Source organism: Rhipicephalus sanguineus, chromosome 8, assembly GCF_013339695.2.
Source record: "Rhipicephalus sanguineus isolate Rsan-2018 chromosome 8, BIME_Rsan_1.4, whole genome shotgun sequence".
Classification (NCBI taxonomy): Eukaryota; Metazoa; Arthropoda; class Arachnida; order Ixodida; family Ixodidae; genus Rhipicephalus; species Rhipicephalus sanguineus.
The window spans coordinates 13,529,703-13,548,238 of NC_051183.1; the positions used below are offsets into that span (position 1 = coordinate 13,529,703).

The 18,536-nt window shown below is 44.1% G+C and overlaps 1 protein-coding gene across 1 annotated transcript in view; it reads right to left on the bottom strand.

The window, feature by feature from the left end:
- The window catches only part of LOC119401402 (cyclin-T2), a 38,338-nt gene that overhangs the window by 15,646 nt on the left and 4,156 nt on the right, over window positions 1-18,536 (bottom strand). Inside the window, exons 3-8 of the mRNA XM_037668179.1 lie at window positions 15,696-15,824; window positions 13,489-13,549; window positions 13,325-13,387; window positions 11,112-11,157; window positions 5,315-5,405; window positions 5,139-5,211 (exon numbers count right to left, since the gene is read on the bottom strand). Of these exons, the coding sequence (XP_037524107.1) occupies window positions 5,139-5,211; window positions 5,315-5,405; window positions 11,112-11,157; window positions 13,325-13,387; window positions 13,489-13,549; window positions 15,696-15,824 (463 nt within the window). The remainder of the gene's footprint in view (window positions 1-5,138; window positions 5,212-5,314; window positions 5,406-11,111; window positions 11,158-13,324; window positions 13,388-13,488; window positions 13,550-15,695; window positions 15,825-18,536) is intronic.

Here is an 18,536-nt window from a genome sequence, read left to right on the forward strand (position 1 = left end):
AATGGTGGTACGTTCAGAGTTTTATACAGAGAGTCAGTTGATAAGGAAGGATGGGAAGAAATCATTTTTAGGCTCCTTTTTTGTAGAGAGGAAACACATTCAGCATCCGTCTTGTTGCACGTACCCCATACTAGGTGACAATATGTTAGGTGGGAATGAATAAAAGCGAATAAATATTTTAGCCTGTATAACATACCAAGAGACCTAGACAGCTTAGCACGAACATAATTTATGCGCTCAGAACAGCTGAGGTCAAACCTAAAAACGACTCCCAAGAATCGGCAAGAGTTGACTGGCGTTACTGAAGTGGTTTATTTTTTGGACGAAATATTACGTACTGTGTTTTCTTTAAGTTTATTTCGTTCACATTAAGCCAGGTATGAAGTTCATTTAGCCAGATATTAGCACGCTGCTCTAATGAATTTAGATCTGGACCAGAAAAGAAAACGTTAGTGTCATCGGCGTACATAGCAATGGCGGGAGCAAAAGAAATGTTAGCAATATCATTAATATATAAAAGAAAGAGCAAAGGACCCAAAATAGATCCCTGTGGGACCCCAAAGTTTACGTTACCTAAGTCTGACTTTAATTCATGAAGCTGTGTATATTGCATTCTGCCTTCGAGGTAACTCTTTAATAATGTTAGGGCCTGTCCACGGATACCATATGTCGTTAGCTTATGAAACAAGATTTGGTGTTTGATCGAATCAAACGCTTTTCGAAAGTCAAGAAAAATTCCCACTGTAAAATATCGCTGCTCAAAATTACTAAGTATCTTTTCTTTTACCAGCAGTAGAGCAGATTCCACAGATTTTCCAGATTGAAAGCCATACTGGTGTTTCGAGATAATCTTTTTAACGTGAATAAAATCATACAATCGTTTATAAATAATACGCTCTGCAATTTTTTAAAAAGTGGCAGTACCGATATTGGTCGATAATTATTGAGGTCATTTTTACTGCACCTTTATGAATGACAGTAACACGTGCAACCTCCATTTTCTCAGGGAAAATGCCAGTCTGCAACATTCTGTTGCAGATATAAGTTAGTGGGCCAGAGATGTCACAGATAGCAGCTTTAATCGGCGAAACGCTGATTTCATCGTAACCGGGCGAGCACGTGTCTTTCAGTGCGAGCACGGTAGATGCTATCTCTTCATCTGAGGTAGGTGTTAAAAACATAGAATCCATGTACGCTGTGGGAATGTAGGAAATAGCAGATTTCGAAGATGATGCTATCTTGGGGCCAAGAAAAGCACCTGATGTCAAAAAATGCATATTAAACTGATTTGCAAGCGTCGTGCCAGAGATGGCTGTTCCATTTATGTGTAGTTCAGTAGGTATACGTGGTCGTTCAATTCCTATAATTTTGTTAACAGCACCCCAAAGCCGTTTAGGGTTATTAATTAGCGGGGAAATCTTATTTTGATAATATGCATTTTTTGCCTTTTTTAGGTCTAAGCTTAATTTGTTCCTATACTTTTTAAACGCGACTAAATCTGCCTGATTCTTTGTTTTCAGGAAACGAGCGAACATGAAGTCTTTTTCTTTAATGCGTTTGAATAATGACGGTGTGATCCACTCTTTTCTAGCTTTTCTGTGCTTCTTAACCATAAAAGCATAATTATAGTTCTCACTGATTTTTTGAATAAAGATATCATAGGCTTTTGATGGATCAGATTCGCGGTACAATTCATCCCAGCTAGTTTCACTCATTAAAGAACAGAAGTTAGTAACGCTAGTGGAGTTTATTATCTGATGTGTGTAATTAGATCTTGATACTTGTTTTTTTAAGGCGAACAGAGCAAAAAATGGCAAGTGGTCACTCAGTCCCGACGAAAACACACCAGACACTATGTTTTCCGGATGAAAACTTGTAAAACAGACATCAAGCAATGTGGTAGATTGTTTAGTAACCCTTGCGGATTGATTAACGACATTTTCACACCCATAAATGACATTATCTCAATCAGATTTGTTTTAACATTGCTGGTTGCAAGTAAATCTATATTTAGATCACCAAATATTATCACATTGCATTTGTTGAGAGCAGCAAATTCCAAAGAAGACTCAACAAATTCAAAAAATGTTTCTACCTTACTTTGAGGAGGACGATATAATAAAAGAACAGCGACCTTGTTAGTAACAACACAAATTGCTTCATAGGCATCATTGATAACAGTAAAATGTCACAAAGCAGGTTTGCTTTTATATACAGGGCCACACCATCTCCCCGTTTATTTTCACGGAACATAGAAATGTTGCTGTAACCAGGAAGATGCCTGACATCCATATTGGATCTAAACCACATCTCTGAGAAGTCAATGATGTCAAAGCAGTATTTTAATATTTGCATCCCATTCCTCTGCTTTGTTTTTAAGGCTTTGCGCGTTTAAATGGTATAGGGAAAGGGTTCGCTTTGGAGAGTGACTATTGTTGCTTATTAGATTATTAAAGAGGTCTGCATCAAAGTATGACGTCATGGCTGCTGAAGATTACAGTCACCTCTTGCTGCTCTTGGCAGCAGTTCACGAGATCGTCTTCTGACGCGATCCTTATTGCACGGCCGTTAGGTTCTTTTCTTGCAAAGACCACACGAAGCGATAGTTTGCTTCCCTTGCTTTTTCTTTAGCAAGCCTTTAACAAGGTTCCACTGTATTTTGTTGTACCAGGCTTTCCTTATTGAAGGGTCTGAATGCGTGGGAGGTACGCACGCCACATAACATGCAAGCAGCACCAGCATCATCCAGGGCTGTTGCCGCACTGCCAGTCGCTATTTCAAATGTTCATGGCGTTTGATATGTGAGCTGCTAATAAATGCACATATACTGCCCTTCTGTCTTAGGTCACAGTCTATTTTTAGTCTCGGTTAGCATTTTCTTTGAGGGCAATATGCTTTGCGTACACATGTGGGCTGAATAAACCTGAAGAAACTGCATACTGAACTTGTATGGAGACATCAACTTTCATCAGAAAACTACCTACACCTGACGACAACTTTCTGAGGCAGCACAACCAAGGCTACGAAACCGAAGCGCACACTTCTTTACTATGCCACTGCATGTAGCCTGTGAACGCTAACTTTTGCAGAATACGTAACATAAAAGGAAACATAAAAAGAAATGGGTATTATGATCAAGATGTTTTGCATTGTAGGTAAGAAAGCTTATCCCGCGAAAGATTTTCGTTTTTTGCTGTTTCTCATTTTCTGGCATCAATTTCACATTTTCGTGCAAACCACCTTCTAACGGACTACATTGGCCTAGTAACACATGTGCAGAAGCTCCGCCCACGCAGCTTTGGCTGTGCTGCCACAGAAAGTTGTTGCCAGGCATATCAAACATGTGAAGGTTTCTTAATACAAACATTACAAACATAATGCGCGGCACCACAAACGAAGTTCCTCCAGGCAGCCCAACTGTTGAAAATGTACGAAGACTTGCCTGACTGACTGAGTTGCATTTAGCATGCAGTACACAGTGAAATCACGTAGCAACAACCGCATTTTCACGACTGTAAGCCAACCCTCCGCATTGCTTTACATCCAAAGCACACATACGAGCGCATTCCATAACAGAAATTTATTACCATAGCCTAGAAATTATTAGAAACTTATTACACATAGTAATTAGTAACCTAGCATCGATGCCTAGGTCCTGCTGGCCCTAAAGCGAGTCTCTGGTATTCACAATTCCAATGTGGAGGCTGTTCGCGTGACCATTTCGTTTGTCATCAGCACAGAGTGATCACGTAGTTCAGTCACATAGGGCGCAAGCTTCGAAAAGCGTCCCGAATACAGCCCACGAAAACCTCAACGCATGGCGTCACATACAAAACTTGAGCTATCAGTACTCGTCGAATAAAGTGCCACTGTGCTGCTGTTCGCCCACGGGGGTGCTGCTGCTGATTAGAACAGCAGCCTTTCCATCACTGACCAACACTCTAATAACAACGTGTACAGCTCATATGGAAGTGTCAATCGGTGACAGAACAGCCACTATTCCAATCAACATAGGCACCACAGACAGTGAAAAACGGCTCAGTAAAAGTTGAAGAAGAAAAAAATTGTTCCTTCAAAATGAGCGCGCAAAATAATGAGGACATTGGCTTCCACACCTTGCACACTTTTGGCAATATTTTCACGACATTACGGCCGGATGTGTCGGCGTCACCGGGCGATAGCGTTCCCGGCCCACTGTAGTATTAGCACCGTTAGCCCAGTGTGAGACCACCCCGGGGCCCGTATAAAAACACCCCCGAATGCGAACAACCAACTATGTCGCCCCTGCTACAGACAGTAGCAGTCAGCCAAACAGCACTAACAGCACTAACATACACTGCACACTTGCACAACGATTCACAACACAAGAAACACAAAGGCAATGAGATCAGCATCAGACTGTCAATCAGCACAGTCAATCTTTTTTTCACTGTAGGTGCACGGGAAGCATGGAAGTCACAACAACGTAACAGCTCTAGGCGAGAGACAGATCTCTGAGGCCCTACTTTTGCTAACTGTGTTCGCCAAAATTAGGTTTCTAAAGCAAGTCATAGGTACCATTTTTTATACGGATATCAGAGGTCATGCTTTCGCTCACGGGAAGTTGAAAGCATCATGGATGTTGCCCACCAAGTTTGGCGTGTGATCACGATGCGGAGGCGGAAAGTCAAAGTTTGACGACAAAATTCAGGGGTGCGACAATTACGAGAGTGTGATCATTATGCGAGTAAATACGGTTCAGTAGAACCTCATTGATACCCTCCCGTTTCATACTATTATCCAGTGGCAATGATCGCGATATCATCAACAAGCAAAACTGTGGATTGTTTTAGTGAATTCAGATTGTTTTTTTTGTTTTGCTTTTCTGTTCCAGAAACGTATGAATGAAGTTATACTGTATTGCCTTGGCATAATGCAAAGGCGCTAAGCAGCTTGGTGCACCAAACCGCACTTGTCTTGTAAGGTAAGCCAATTTGGTTTCTCTTGTACCCCCTGAGGTTAGCATATGCTAAGACACTGAATCTAAAGATCCCTACTAGATGCAGGTGAAAGCTCAGCTAAGGCAAACGCCACAATCAACCGATCATGGTTACCGCAGCAACCAACACCGGGACAAAGAAAAGTGGCGGCCCACTGACCTTCAAGCAGCTCCGCGGTGCAGCTCTGGTCGACGTACCAGAACCAGTCCTTGTTCTCGCTGGACTTGGGTATCTGCAAAGCGCCACACAAGCTCGACAAAAATGTCCCGAACCGAGACATGCCGAGGTCCATGGGCAATCATGATCACTGGGAGGCGTGCAGCAAAGCCACTCACTTCCCAGTTGGACCACTTGCACGCCAGGTGGATGCACAGGCAGGCCACCACCCGGGGCTTGTACTGCAGGCACATCATGGTCAGGTGGAGGCTGGGGTAGAGAGAGACACCACAACAGGAGGCGCATCAGTCGCCTGTACGCCACACGGACAGGCAAAGAGCGCACACGTGCCACCCTTTCCACCAACATTAAAGGGATGCCGAAGTGGTTTGAGAATTCGGTAAAACTGTTAACAAGGACCAGCATTATTGTCGACAATGGCGTAATTTTTGCTGCTGTTGTGGGAGCCCCAGGAGCTTTCAAATACGCGAAAGAAAACTTCATCTTGCTCCGCCCAGCGAACCCGCTGAGAGTGTGGGCGTGGAAATGAACTAACCGGAACTGCGTCACAGTCGGGCAGCCGCGAAGCGCTGTCGTATTTCCAACCATGGCCTCCGTGACTAGTTCTGGCTGCGCGTGTTGGTGAAACTGATCGCGAAGGCCATGCTATGATGTCGCCGATGACGTGCACCTCGAAGATGACGTCACCGCATTCACTCAGAATCTCAAGAAGCCCTGCGGCTGCAGCCGCGGTTTCTTGCCAAGAAATGCTATTTGCACTCACTTCTGTGAACTCTTACATTGGTTTTCAAGTTCAGCAGGGATCAAACCATGATTACACACTCCAAAGTCAATTTTTTTTAAAAGTGCTTCAGCTTCCCTTTAAAAGTGTACCTGTTGTGAACGTCCCACAACTAGGAGTCCCCCATTTACGTGACTTTCCCAGGTGGTTCGTTCAACGAACTGGGAACGCGGCACCAAGGACGACAAACAAGGAAGAACCACACAACACAAGCACTCTTCCTCGTCTGTCGTCCTTGGTTCCGCGCTCCCAGTTCTTCGAACAAATATGAATTACCAGCGAGCCCACTTATCCATCCTTTCCCAGCTGAATTGATTACTTGTCAGTGATACTTCTGTGGTGTAGCACAACAAAAAAAGAGTAACTTTCAGCTTTTATGTTCTAATCAGCATACTGGCAATATGCATTTTTCGGGGTTATGACGGCAAGTACAATGCATATGGGCAGGAAAGTTTTCACGATAAAGATAGTTGCATGTTAGCACTTGCCTTGTGCTGTGTGCGTTCTATGTCCCATACCTAATTTGCACTCTGCAGTTCACCATTATGAACCAACTAACATAGCAATGAATTCTCTTAATCATATTTCCTAATTACAATCAACAATGGCCGCTGCTACATGATCCAAACTAATCCGGATCAACTTTGGCACAGATGTTAGTCTAATCATAACCTAGGAGTCAGATTCGCCACACGCAGATTGCAATCGTTTATCCGAATCGGGCCTGAACGTAACTAGCATGTAGCAGCACCCAAAACGGGATCAAGCCTAGTGGGGATTCGCCTACCACGTACAGTCCGAACAAACCAGCTCAACATAATTCACTGTTAAAACAATCTGCCATGTTTGAAATTTTAGCTGTGAACAGTTTGCTGATCACCTACTACAAATATCGGTCTAAACAAGTGGTCATACAGGCTACAGAGGCAATGGAGGAACTGAGGGATAAGGGGTGGGGGCAAAAATAGTTTCAACCAATTTTTTTTAGCATGCACCCAAATTATGATTATACAAAGGTGCTTGCACTCTGCCTCGATTGCAATGCTCAATACTTTAATCCTATAGGCACAACCTAAAGTGGTATGTGCACCTGGTATGTCACGTGTAGCTTATGGCACCTTCCAGTCATGTTCATTTTTATACTGATAGTGTGTTCCCTTTAAAAGCGTGTCATACTGTACGTGAACAGATAAGCATGCAGGAGCAGATACGGTAATGCATTGCTGCAAAGTGAGCTCCTGTTGACTAGTTAAAGTTAGTAAAAGGAATACAGAGGAATAAGGCAACTGACTAGAGCACATTAAAAACCAGATCATTTCAACTGAACTGTGTTATTACTCAATATGGTCAAGCTTTTCCAAACTTCCCAATTATTTAAACAGAACAAGGCGACATTTTTTTTAAAATGACCAAATCGCAAAGCCACAAATCCATCCGAAGACATATGTACAAGGTTCAGGTAAATACACGCATACTACCAAATATTGCCATACTGGCAGAGTTCGCTCTTTAGAGGCTATGGCAAAAAATTGCCACTTCTTATTGACTAATAACTCAGTGAAGTGTCACTGAGTTATTATTATACACAGTGTCACTGAGGCAAGTGTCACTGTGTAGCACTAGCAAATGCTAGTGCTACACCGGACAAATAAACTGCCACTAAAGCAGAGCAATGAAGGCACACAATGCATTTAGAAAAGCAATAAATTTCTTTTAAAATAATTCCGTGGCGTCACTTCACTGAAATAAAACATTTTACTGATGTGGCAAACGTTTCAATACGGAAACCAGCAAAGTCGTATGCACCTGATGTAGAGAGTAACAACATTTAGTGACTGCCTGCCTGCACAGGTTTTACCTTGTTAAAAATGCCAAATTGAGTTCAACAATTGTTTAAAAAATAATAATCACAGTATACCTTTACATGTACGCTTCTAAATGGCAATCTTTTTAAAGCTTTCAAAGCTTTGTCTCTGGAATGGAGATTATATATTCAGTTCGACTGTAACGCAAAGCTAAATCCTGGATCTCTTAATTCTAATGACATTAAATATTCCTCTCTAGCAGTCAAATTCTCTGCAAGTCCAAATGTAGCAGTTCTTGGCAGCATGAACATCTCTTCAGGAGCTGTGTGTGTCGCCATTATGGTGCCATCAAAAGCAATGATTACAATAATAATACTAATATCTTTTAAAACAATACCAATAATATCTTTGCATTATCCAGTTTTCTTCTGTTGTATGCATGTTTGCACACCTAACCTTTTTTTTGCGATTAGTAACAATAACTGTTGGGGTTTTATGTGCCAAAACCACAATATGATCAGGAGCGACGCCATAGCGGAGGACTATTATTTTTGACCACCTGGGGTTCTTTAACATGTGCCTAAATCTAAGCACAAAGGTGTTCTTTGCGTTTCGCCCACACTGAAATGCAGCCAGGAATCAAACCAGTGGCCTCGTGCTTAGCAGCGCAACGTGAAAACCCCCAATTAAAGCACGAGTAATGAATATGCGTTGCAGGCATATTGTAACCCTTCTCAATGGACTCATCATAACAGAAGCTATGGCTCGCAAACACAGACAAAAAAGAACACAAATGCTGACTTCGTCCCCACGTATTAACTTGTTCTTTAGCCTCGTCAGTGTCAACAGCGCAGGTAACACAGTGTTTCCTGTTGTTGTAGTCATTCAATCCCCGTCAGGACCACTTCGGTGTGGCCATTTCGTCCTATTTCATGCTTTGTTGTGGCATCAGCATCTCCTCACTCCGATGGCTGGCGCACACCATTAAAGTTACTAAGTCCTAGCCGCCAGTGTTTCAATGACGACATGGAAGCATGCACACCATTCGCTTACTTTAGAAAAACGGATGGACATTATTGTAAATTTCGTAAGCGGCTGTTATAGCGTCAACGCTAGCGACAAAACATGCAGCTCCGAAAAGCAGCTTGACAAAGATTCCACACGACAAAGAGAAGCTACAGGGATATGCCTTCGAAAGTTCACGATTTGTGCCCCGAAGAAAACGTCTACCACATGGCAAATGTGAAGAACTAGAGAAGAAATGCAGTGGCAAGGGCTCAAGCAAGCAAGAATTGATGTATTTTTTTAATGCGCAATGACTAGTAGCTGCGTAATAAACTTTCTGAACACTTTAAAAGCCCTTGGTAATTCTCTCCGCTTTTTGAGAAGATGTCAGCCACATTAACTTTTTAGTGCTTAGGGCATATGCACTCCGTGCATCCTTCTCAGTAAACAAAACTCCTGTTAAATGGAACTAATTTTTTACGCCACTTGAAGTTCAATTTATTGAGAGTCCACTGTATACCATATGTTCTCAAACTGGGTTGCACAGAAGTCATGTTGCATTATCTCCAAGCACTCACGGAACCCTAAAAACGGCCTCTGCGGAATCCCGGTGTTCCGCGTGATGCATGTCACTGCTTGTGTGGTGCAGTTAATTTACCACTGCACTTCTATGCACACAAGCACTGCTCTGTGCCAGCTGCGAACTACACGAACATTTAGGCTTAGCCTTGCAACCGGTACATCGACGGCCATTCTGCAGTGCGACAAGCACATATATTTTGTTTCAAAAAACAAAGCAAACTTTAATATGTCCGAACTTCATTCGTGTGAAGACACCAGGTATGGCACGCAGTGCCTAGCCTAATGAACCCAACAGACAATTAGGTCAAGGAAACCACAGGGTACATTGACTGCTGTCTTTACCTTTCGTGTAGTAATTGCGACATAAATTGAACGAATTAAAGGGACCAACAAATGGGCAGAATGTGTCATTAGATACCGATAAAGATGAAAAGACCCTGAAATATGGTGACAGATCCTTTTGGCGTTGTGAGTAGGATTTATGTTTTTAAATTGTGCTTGAAAGTAACAAAAACCGGTATGGTCGTGCTGCCTAGCGGAAGAGCCTTGAAGCTGGATTATGAAGTCAGTCACTTTTCTGTACGTAGTCACATAGTCTGATGCTGTCATGCGCACCATAATTGGTTCCTCAAAGTTAGAGTATGTATATTATTATCTATCTGTGCTCTGTTCTGTGCTGCCTACGAGGTGAAGGGAGTTGCACGGTGAGAAGCGGCGCTGCCTTTGCGGCCACCAGTGGCCCCTGTCGAGCCGTGGCGCATGCGCGCGGAGTGCACGCATGCGCAGTAAGTAAACCACCGCACTCAAACAAGAACCGCCCTCGTGCTCACCGTTTGCATATGTGTGTATAAGACTTCATATTCGCCGCAGATTGAAAAATTTTGATTAAAAATGTTTCACGCCGTTTTCCGCGTTACCGTTCCGTGACTAGACACTCTGACCAGTTAGCTTTCCATTGCGCTAAAGGAAATAGGTGCCCTAAAAATTGGCTGCCAGTCCCTTGGAAGTGGACGAAAAAAAAACACCCTTGCCGTCGGTGAGCGTTTTTTCGTCCCTTTAATTCGTTCATTTGACATCATAATTACTACACTACAGTTAAAGAAAACAATGCCCGTTATGCGCTACTTGGCCTTTCGCAGTCTGTTGGATTCATTTGGTCGTGTATAAAAGCCCCCCAAAAAATCCCCTTCTTGCATTCATGCAGTGCCTATAGCAGCAGCTGTACAGCAGGCATACGCTACACGACACGGATATGTTTAAAAATAAAGAAACACTTGCCTATTTATTTCAAGGTCCTCATCACGAACGACGGCCTTCACAATTAATGACAACACAGCAATGTGGCAGAGGCGATACTTGGTTAGGTGGATTGCCCAACCCACCCAATTCTCTGTATGCTAAAAGCACATTAGAGGTAAGAGGGGAGGGGTTTTGGCGGTGTTCTGGAAAAGTTGCTTGGGTTTAGGGCAGAAAGACTGGGAATCCCTGCAGTACATAGTTTTCATAAGAATTCCATTCTGTAAATTTAACAAAACACAGTGAGGAGAAAAATTCATTCTGCAGTAATAAACTTCTCACACGTTCTGAAGACTGAAAAAGAAAACATGGTGAAACGGAAAAATCCTCAATAAATGTTATCATTTGGCACCAAAAGAGGTCGTATCGCGCATGGCAAGACATCACCCGTTTCAGACCTAAGGTATCCATCAGGGGTAGGCAATGCACTTTCTGCACTATGGTTAAATGCAAAAATGTACATGCACGTAAGAACCGATGGTATACCTGTTAGTAGCCATGAAGTACGATGTCTGGGCCAGGTCTTTGCTAGCTGCAGACCGTCGCAACAAAAAAAGAAAACAAGAAACACTGAGACTGTGCAACACTGCGCGGTACTGCCAGAGCTACTCGTCTTGAGCGGTACAACACTCCCGCCCTTTATAACAGTCAGGCACTAGTTATTTAGTTTTGAACAATTAATTATTTGCACGGATGACATTGTTTTTGTTTGTTTGTTTTTTGCCTTTAGTTTAAACTAGCATTATGAAATTTCGAGATACCAAGTAGCCCATGTGTTATGAACAGGAAAACCATTCTGGTTAAGTTCCTCCTAAGAGTGAAGGATTAGTTCACTTAGCAGTGCAAGCAGCTTACGAGCTGCATGCCACCAATGCAGTTCAAAAGCACGTTCTTCACTAGCATTTTTACAATCTCCAAGATTCTAAACCACATACAATCAAGGTATTCCGGTACGACATCACTGCCTATGATTCACTTTACGAGATAATCACTTAAAGTAAGCTGTAGTTAAGACAGACATAGTTTGGTCAAATGATAAGAGCTGTATCAGCAAGAAAGAAGCAACTAGCAACTCCAAAGACCAGAAGAAGCAAGCTATATCATAAAGATGATGCAATTTGAAGAAGAAAGCTTTTCAACGCGAAGATATTGGCATACGGGTGGATGACCGACAGCGAAGAGTAGCAGAAACTCAGCAAAAAAAGGCGACCTCACTAATTAACGGGATATATACCTACATGTGCCAAATTACGAAATATATTTCAGCAAGAACTCACCCACCAGATGCCACTGCCGTGGACTAATAGACAAAGGGTTTATCCAGATCGATTGACACTAATATATCATTAGAAATAGAACGTGCAATGTGTTAACCAGTCAACACACACCAAAGTGATCTGTCTAACAGCAGAACAACGATTGTAATAATGACTACACTGATCACTAAGTAAAACTTGACCCTGGCCAGCTAAAAGTACAGACATGTAGACAGTAGATACCGTCCCAAGCTACCTATCATAAAAAGTCGCAATTAACGGTATTAAATGTGCCAAAAGGGAAGACGAGACAAGATGATTAAGGTAAAGCAATGACAACATTAAGCTGTAGAGAAATCTGAAATATCTAGCTTGAATAAAATGCCTCGAGGAACATTTGGAACAACATGTATACCAGGTTCATAAAAACAGTGACATTGGAAGGAAAGATGACCTCAAATATGAAACACAGCAGAATACTGAAGCATAAAGGAATGGAGCTAACCAGGAGCCGCAGCATCTCGTGCAAACTTTCTTCATTAAATGCGGCACAATTACCTGACAGAAGAGGTGTAAGCTCTGCACTGTTAACACACAACACTGACACTTGTTATTTTTACCAACAGCACAGCAAACGCCATGGCTAGTATACTTGCATTCTTTTGTTCATAGAAATAAACCAGAAGTGCAATCACACAACCAAGCACTTGTGGCAAAGTTTATGGTGCACATCAAGCAAGCAATTACAAGCATGTAGTTTGAAAATCTTGCATCCAATTAAGTATGTACAGTTGTACATGAATAAAGGAATAATGAACACATGAGATCTATTGAGATGGTTAAATTCAATGTTAACGTCAAGATTTTAACTATTCTTGAGACAAAACCCTCCATGTGCAAAGATCACTTTGCACTCCCGATCTTTGCACTCCTTATGAACTATACAAAACCTTATGACTATGGATGTTTACTAGCAGAAACAAATGGACACATAAATGAAGTGCAGTGCTGGTAACAAACCCTGTGATGCTCTCTTTGCCCAAGGCATACAATAGTTTAATTGTACTACTGATCAGCCATATTTCACCTGGATACTGTTTTCCAGCAATACATAAATAATAATCATAAAAATGCATACCTTAACGTTATCTTTCTTCAGTTGGCCGGGCAAAAGAGTGATCGGAGCATCTCAATACGTCGTTACAAGCACTGCTTTCCTCCGACATGCCTCGTGCTATCAGGTAAGCTGTACCACGAGCACCAGACTTGTGGTACTTGGTACCATGCTTTTGGCACTTGATACCTCGGTAACTTGGCACCTAGTACCACGAGACAAGCTCAGCCCACCAGCACCGCTGCGCTATCACATTTGCAAACCACGATTTTAGCTGAACAAAACACTAAACACCATTCAACAATTTAACGAAATAAACTGGTACTCACCCCTGACTAGCTGACAGAAGTTGACGACGTGGGTGTGTGGGTGTTCGATGCCGATGTCAAATCCTGAAAAGATTACCAATGATACGCCAAATTTCGTTAGTCGACAAGCATGGGACGGTGCTGTTTGGTGAGAGCAACGTACGCCTCAGCTCCTGCAACCTCACCTAGTGTCTGGAGCATCATGTTCTCATTCAGGACAAGCTCTAGGGCCTGTTCTTGATAAGCCTGCAACGAACAACGAGTACAAGGCAATGTTAATGCACGGTACTTCCTCGGCTCGACCTCAAAAATTTTGAAATCGCAATAGGGAATGCTTAAAGACCTGTGTGTGTAAACTTCAGTATTGTACAAGTTTATGTCACTTGTGTACCTGTGTCGGTTGTTTACATTAAAGGGGTACTCACACAAAAATTTTGGTGTCGTGTTTTTTTGCTGTAATATGTTGCTGAAGGCCTATCAGATTAGTCATAACACGGCAAATTGCTTGTCGCAGCGCATGACAGATAATTAATTATAGTTTGTTTATTATCCACTAGTCTCAGGTTCGGTTTGGGAGAGCTTCGAGAACGACAAGCCACCATGTACAATGGCATCTAGCGTGTACAACGGCACGCAGAACTGCAATGCACTTCCAAGCTGCCTGCATCGCCAGCTCACATTCTTTCACATGCTGCACGTGCAGTAAGATGTCGTTGCCGTCACCTGGTGACAAAGACTTTCTTGAGGCTTCCGCACATTTGCCGCGGGAACAGACTCGCGAGCAGCCACCGAATAGTAGCCTGCTGGCGCAAGTGCGGCAAAAGCAAAATAGCCACCATGACGTCTTGATCTAGCTGGAGATCTCAGACCTCGTCCCCAGTGGCAACACTGAGGTAGTTTGGGGTCACCTCCAGGTCACTTTGTATGATGTCAATGTCGCGAGGTGCAGCATATAGTGCTGGATCGGGCATGCAAAGTTCAAAATTTATATAAATTACCTCCCAAGCTGTATCCGCTGTTCAGATTTGGTAGATGATATTCGCAAGACCACGAGAATCGATCCCGCAGGCCATCTCAGCCATAAAATTTTGTGTCAGTACCCCCTTAAAACCAAGCTGATTTCGAAGTCGCGAGGTGCTTTCATTTTGCTATCAGTTGAGCGGCAAGCACTTTAAAATTGATTTTTAATTTGTTATATGCTACGTGAGTTGGTATTTTGTAGACGCGTGTGCATCCACACAAATCTGTCGCCTTCCACCTGGCTGCTAAGCCACGGTGGAAGGTGACTATATGAATGCGAATGAGTGTTGAGGTGAGTGGCCATAAGTACACATGACAATGCTTGAGGCCCTGTTAAACATAGTTTTCATTGACGTCACTATGATCGCCATCTTGGGGCTCCAGCTGGTTGAGATGCCGCGTGAACTATTACTCGAGAAAGGGTGACATCAGATTCCTGCCTGTGCCCCCTGGCGTTCCTTGTTCATTTGTGTTCCCCCTTGGGGAGGCTGGCGAACAGAAGAACCTTGGGGAGGCTGACGAACAGAAGAAAGCGGGGAGAGCACAAAAGAATGCGGGGACCAAACCACTGGGTGTCCTTCCATGCACTGGAAGGCACGCTGCAGTCACGTCATGGATGCCGTGCCAGGCCCTAGTCTGGCTACCGATTCCAACACGGCGACATCGCCGCAGTGGAAGATGGTGCATGAGCAGTAAACCAAAAACATGTCACGCCCCTTGTTGGGAACCCGCGAAACAGGTTCCTGTGCACGCGAGACTGATGTGGCCCTATGCAGCTGGCATAAAACGTGGACGGAGATATCAGGAGGTTTTCGAATAGGGGCCCCAATCGTTTTGGGGCCCCAAAGAAATAGCATCGAGGCCACTGCGCATGCCAGTTTTGAGTTGGGGATGCATTGGGGACGCTATTTCTCGAATTTAGCGGGAGTCCCCCAAAGTCATCCCCAAAGGCTTTGCGTCAAACAAACCTGACGGCACCCACTGAAGCGACGGCTCTTGGCCAATACTAGAGTGACTTGAATAGGGGGAGTGTCCAAAGCGCCGCAGACCCTATTCGAAAACTCGTAGCTCCTGCTGGACCCAAAGCGAGCACCCACAAAGACCTGTGGGGCCCCTATTCGAAAACTCCCTATTTGGAGCCGGGTGATGTCCGAGCGCCGGTCACGTTGGCAGTATGAAGTCACTGGACTCTGGAGGGCGGCACTTTGCCAACATAATGTCACCAAGCCACGCGCGCACACACAGTATGTCAGAGCATATCAGTGCCTTTACGTGTGCAAGTACACACATTTGCGAGTTAGTAAAATACTGGGCTCTCAGTAACAAGAACCTCCTTATCCTGCCAATCTACATATCTGGGTTGTCAGCTCACCTCGCTGGCGGGATTGAGCGGAGGAGCGTCCCGGTGCAGACACATGTGGGCCACTTTGATGACGTGCTCCAGCTTGCGAGGCTGTTCTTCTACTTTGGCCGCCAGGAACAGGGCACACGCTGCTATGGACTGCACGCACAAAGTACGTAAGGCTTAATGTAGCGTGCACCGCGATGTCTTTGTGGCAGGCATTTTTGAAGCTTAATTAAATGAGCAGACCCCTTGGAAACCCTGGCAGTGGATATCAAGTGCACCAGCATACTTTACATTTACTCTTTCAGTCATTCTAGGTTATCACGTTACCGGCACTCTCAAACAGTTAATGAATACACTTCATTCAAACTGCTTTAAATATTCATATTTCCCGCCAACCATAAGAGATTGGAACCAACTTAGTCCTTCTGTTACCAACACTTCATCTTTGAATGTGTTCTTAGATATGGTAGAAGCACGCTCAGCAGTTTTTGTGAACTCTGTTCTTCTTTTTCTTTTCTTTTGTCCTCTTGTAACTCGTATCCAGGCACTGTATATCGGCGTGATTCCATCATTGTACACTTTGTCAGTATAGTTGTTTTAATTCGTAGTTTTGCAGTGATTTGTACCCTCACCTTGCTCATTGCTACTACTGATTCTCATGTATTGATTACCTATAGACGATTTTCCGCAGCGGCGCACGGGCGCTGCCATGTTTGATCACGTGATCGTAACTGGCCTTCCCCCAGCCATTTGCCCCAGCCAACGCATTGGGCCAGCGAAGCGGCCGTGGCCGTACTATACTCTGTTCCAGAAGTTCCGTGCAGCACTGTGGAAGCTACAGGCCTTCTCAACCAATCAGGAGGGCGAGCACATCTAAGTGTATCCTTCCGCGCCCTGTCATCTGCTAGCGGCTAGCGCTGCAGCGAAAGCGGCAAGAGCGTCTCGGGACACTGTGCAACTGCACAATGAGATGAGCTGTAATTGTGAAAGCGGTTAAATATTCTCCTCGGCACCGTAAAAGCGCGCGTCTTCGAGATACTTGCACGATATCGCACAGGTGAACCAGGCGCCGCCATTTTGACTAAGGAGTGACCAAATATGCCACCGCGGACTAATCACAACCCAAGACTGGGTCCTCCACGGCGCTGTGGACGCTCGGGCTGTGCGGACTACTCATAAAAGTTTAGACAGTGTCGTACCATTCCTTCGTACTTTATAAGTAAAAACATAACACATACGAGCCACAACAGCGTTATTTCTTTCGTCATTTGCATGTTATAACACGTACAAGCAAGAACTCTTTCTTCAGTATCATGGAGCCACAAAAATTGTTTTATACAGAAAATGCGACAAAATCGTCATACAAATCACAGCTACAATACGCAGAGAAGCCTTCAAGTAAAAAATCCTCCGACGAGACCGCTTGCAAAAGTCATGAGGACAAACAACAGGCTACGTATATGGGGGACTACATCTCGCTTCGCAACAACCTGCGCTCGAGGGTCGTGTAGCCTTGGCTCTGCTGCACGGAACTTCTGGAACAGAGTATACACAAGCTGGTTGCTGCAGGGTGTAAGCAAGTCACATGCTTGCGCAGCAAAACAGTTCCACATGTAATCGCCTCAGAGTTGAAAACGGTGAGACATTTGCGTTTGTTTGGTACGTACCACGCCACAATGATAAGGGATACGTTTAATCTGCGTCGTATTTATGGTGTATGTCTTTAATTGTTGTATTAGCAACCGCCATTAGCTGGGGTTACAAGCCAACATGGCAGCACCCATGCAGACGCGACACCCCGCTTCGATCCGAACTCGCGCTTGCTACTCGCCCACTGTCCTCACAGCAATAAATAAATGGCAAAATCGGCCATCGCTTTGTGTCAGCTCACGCTGGAGAAGAAACGTCAGGTATGCTTTGTCTTTATTATTGCGATCAGCTGTGTTTATTTAGCCATGCCTTCTAAGCCTTGTCTCGGACAACATGAGAATGAATCTTGGAAATACTGCAAAATACCGACGAATACATCGCTCTCGAAGCTTCAGGACGCGAATATAAAGCAAATAAATGCGTAGGTTTTGAACTTATGGGCCACACAGCGCAGGACGACGACGTGATAAATTCGAGGCGGAAGGAAACTACATCCACAGGTGCCGACATGTTTACTTTTCCGGCACTGCCGTCTGCGCCGTCTGCTCGCTTTTACTCGTGTGCGCGCAGACACTATGGGAACGCCGAGCAGACGACGCGACGCGGATGGAGACATATTGAGCAGCGCTGCCAAAGGCCACGGCAGGGGCATGGCCATGGAGACGGCCACGGTAGGGGGACGGCCACGGTGCGGTGGCGCCAGTGGCGCCATCTAGTTTGATTTATTAAACCAGCTGCGGAAAATCGTCTATTGTTTTTTGTGCTACAAATGATTGCTTCGTGCTTTTTTGTTTCATATGTATGCCCTCACTGCAATGATCTCCTTGTGAGATCGGCAGTATTGTTAAATAAATAAATAAATAAAATTATCTTCAAACATCGCTTCGTAAGCACTTCGTGTTGTGCGATGTTTGAAAATAAAGCTACACCAACCAGCCCAAATTCCTACGCTGCTAAACATTACATTTCTAAGTTTTCTGTATCGCTATTGGCGGGTAAGCTGCCTGAAGATAAGATTCGTTACCGTAACAACTTCACCCAAGTGATGTTACAATAAAAAGCGGGACGTGCTGGTTTGGCATGTTCTCAGGTGATAGGTGCAAACACGCATAACGTTAGCCATTCAATTGTCGCATATTTCTGGTACGTCGGGCTCTTCTTGGCACCTTGTGCGTATGTCTCTTGCATGTCGTCTTTGCACCTTTCACCTCAAAA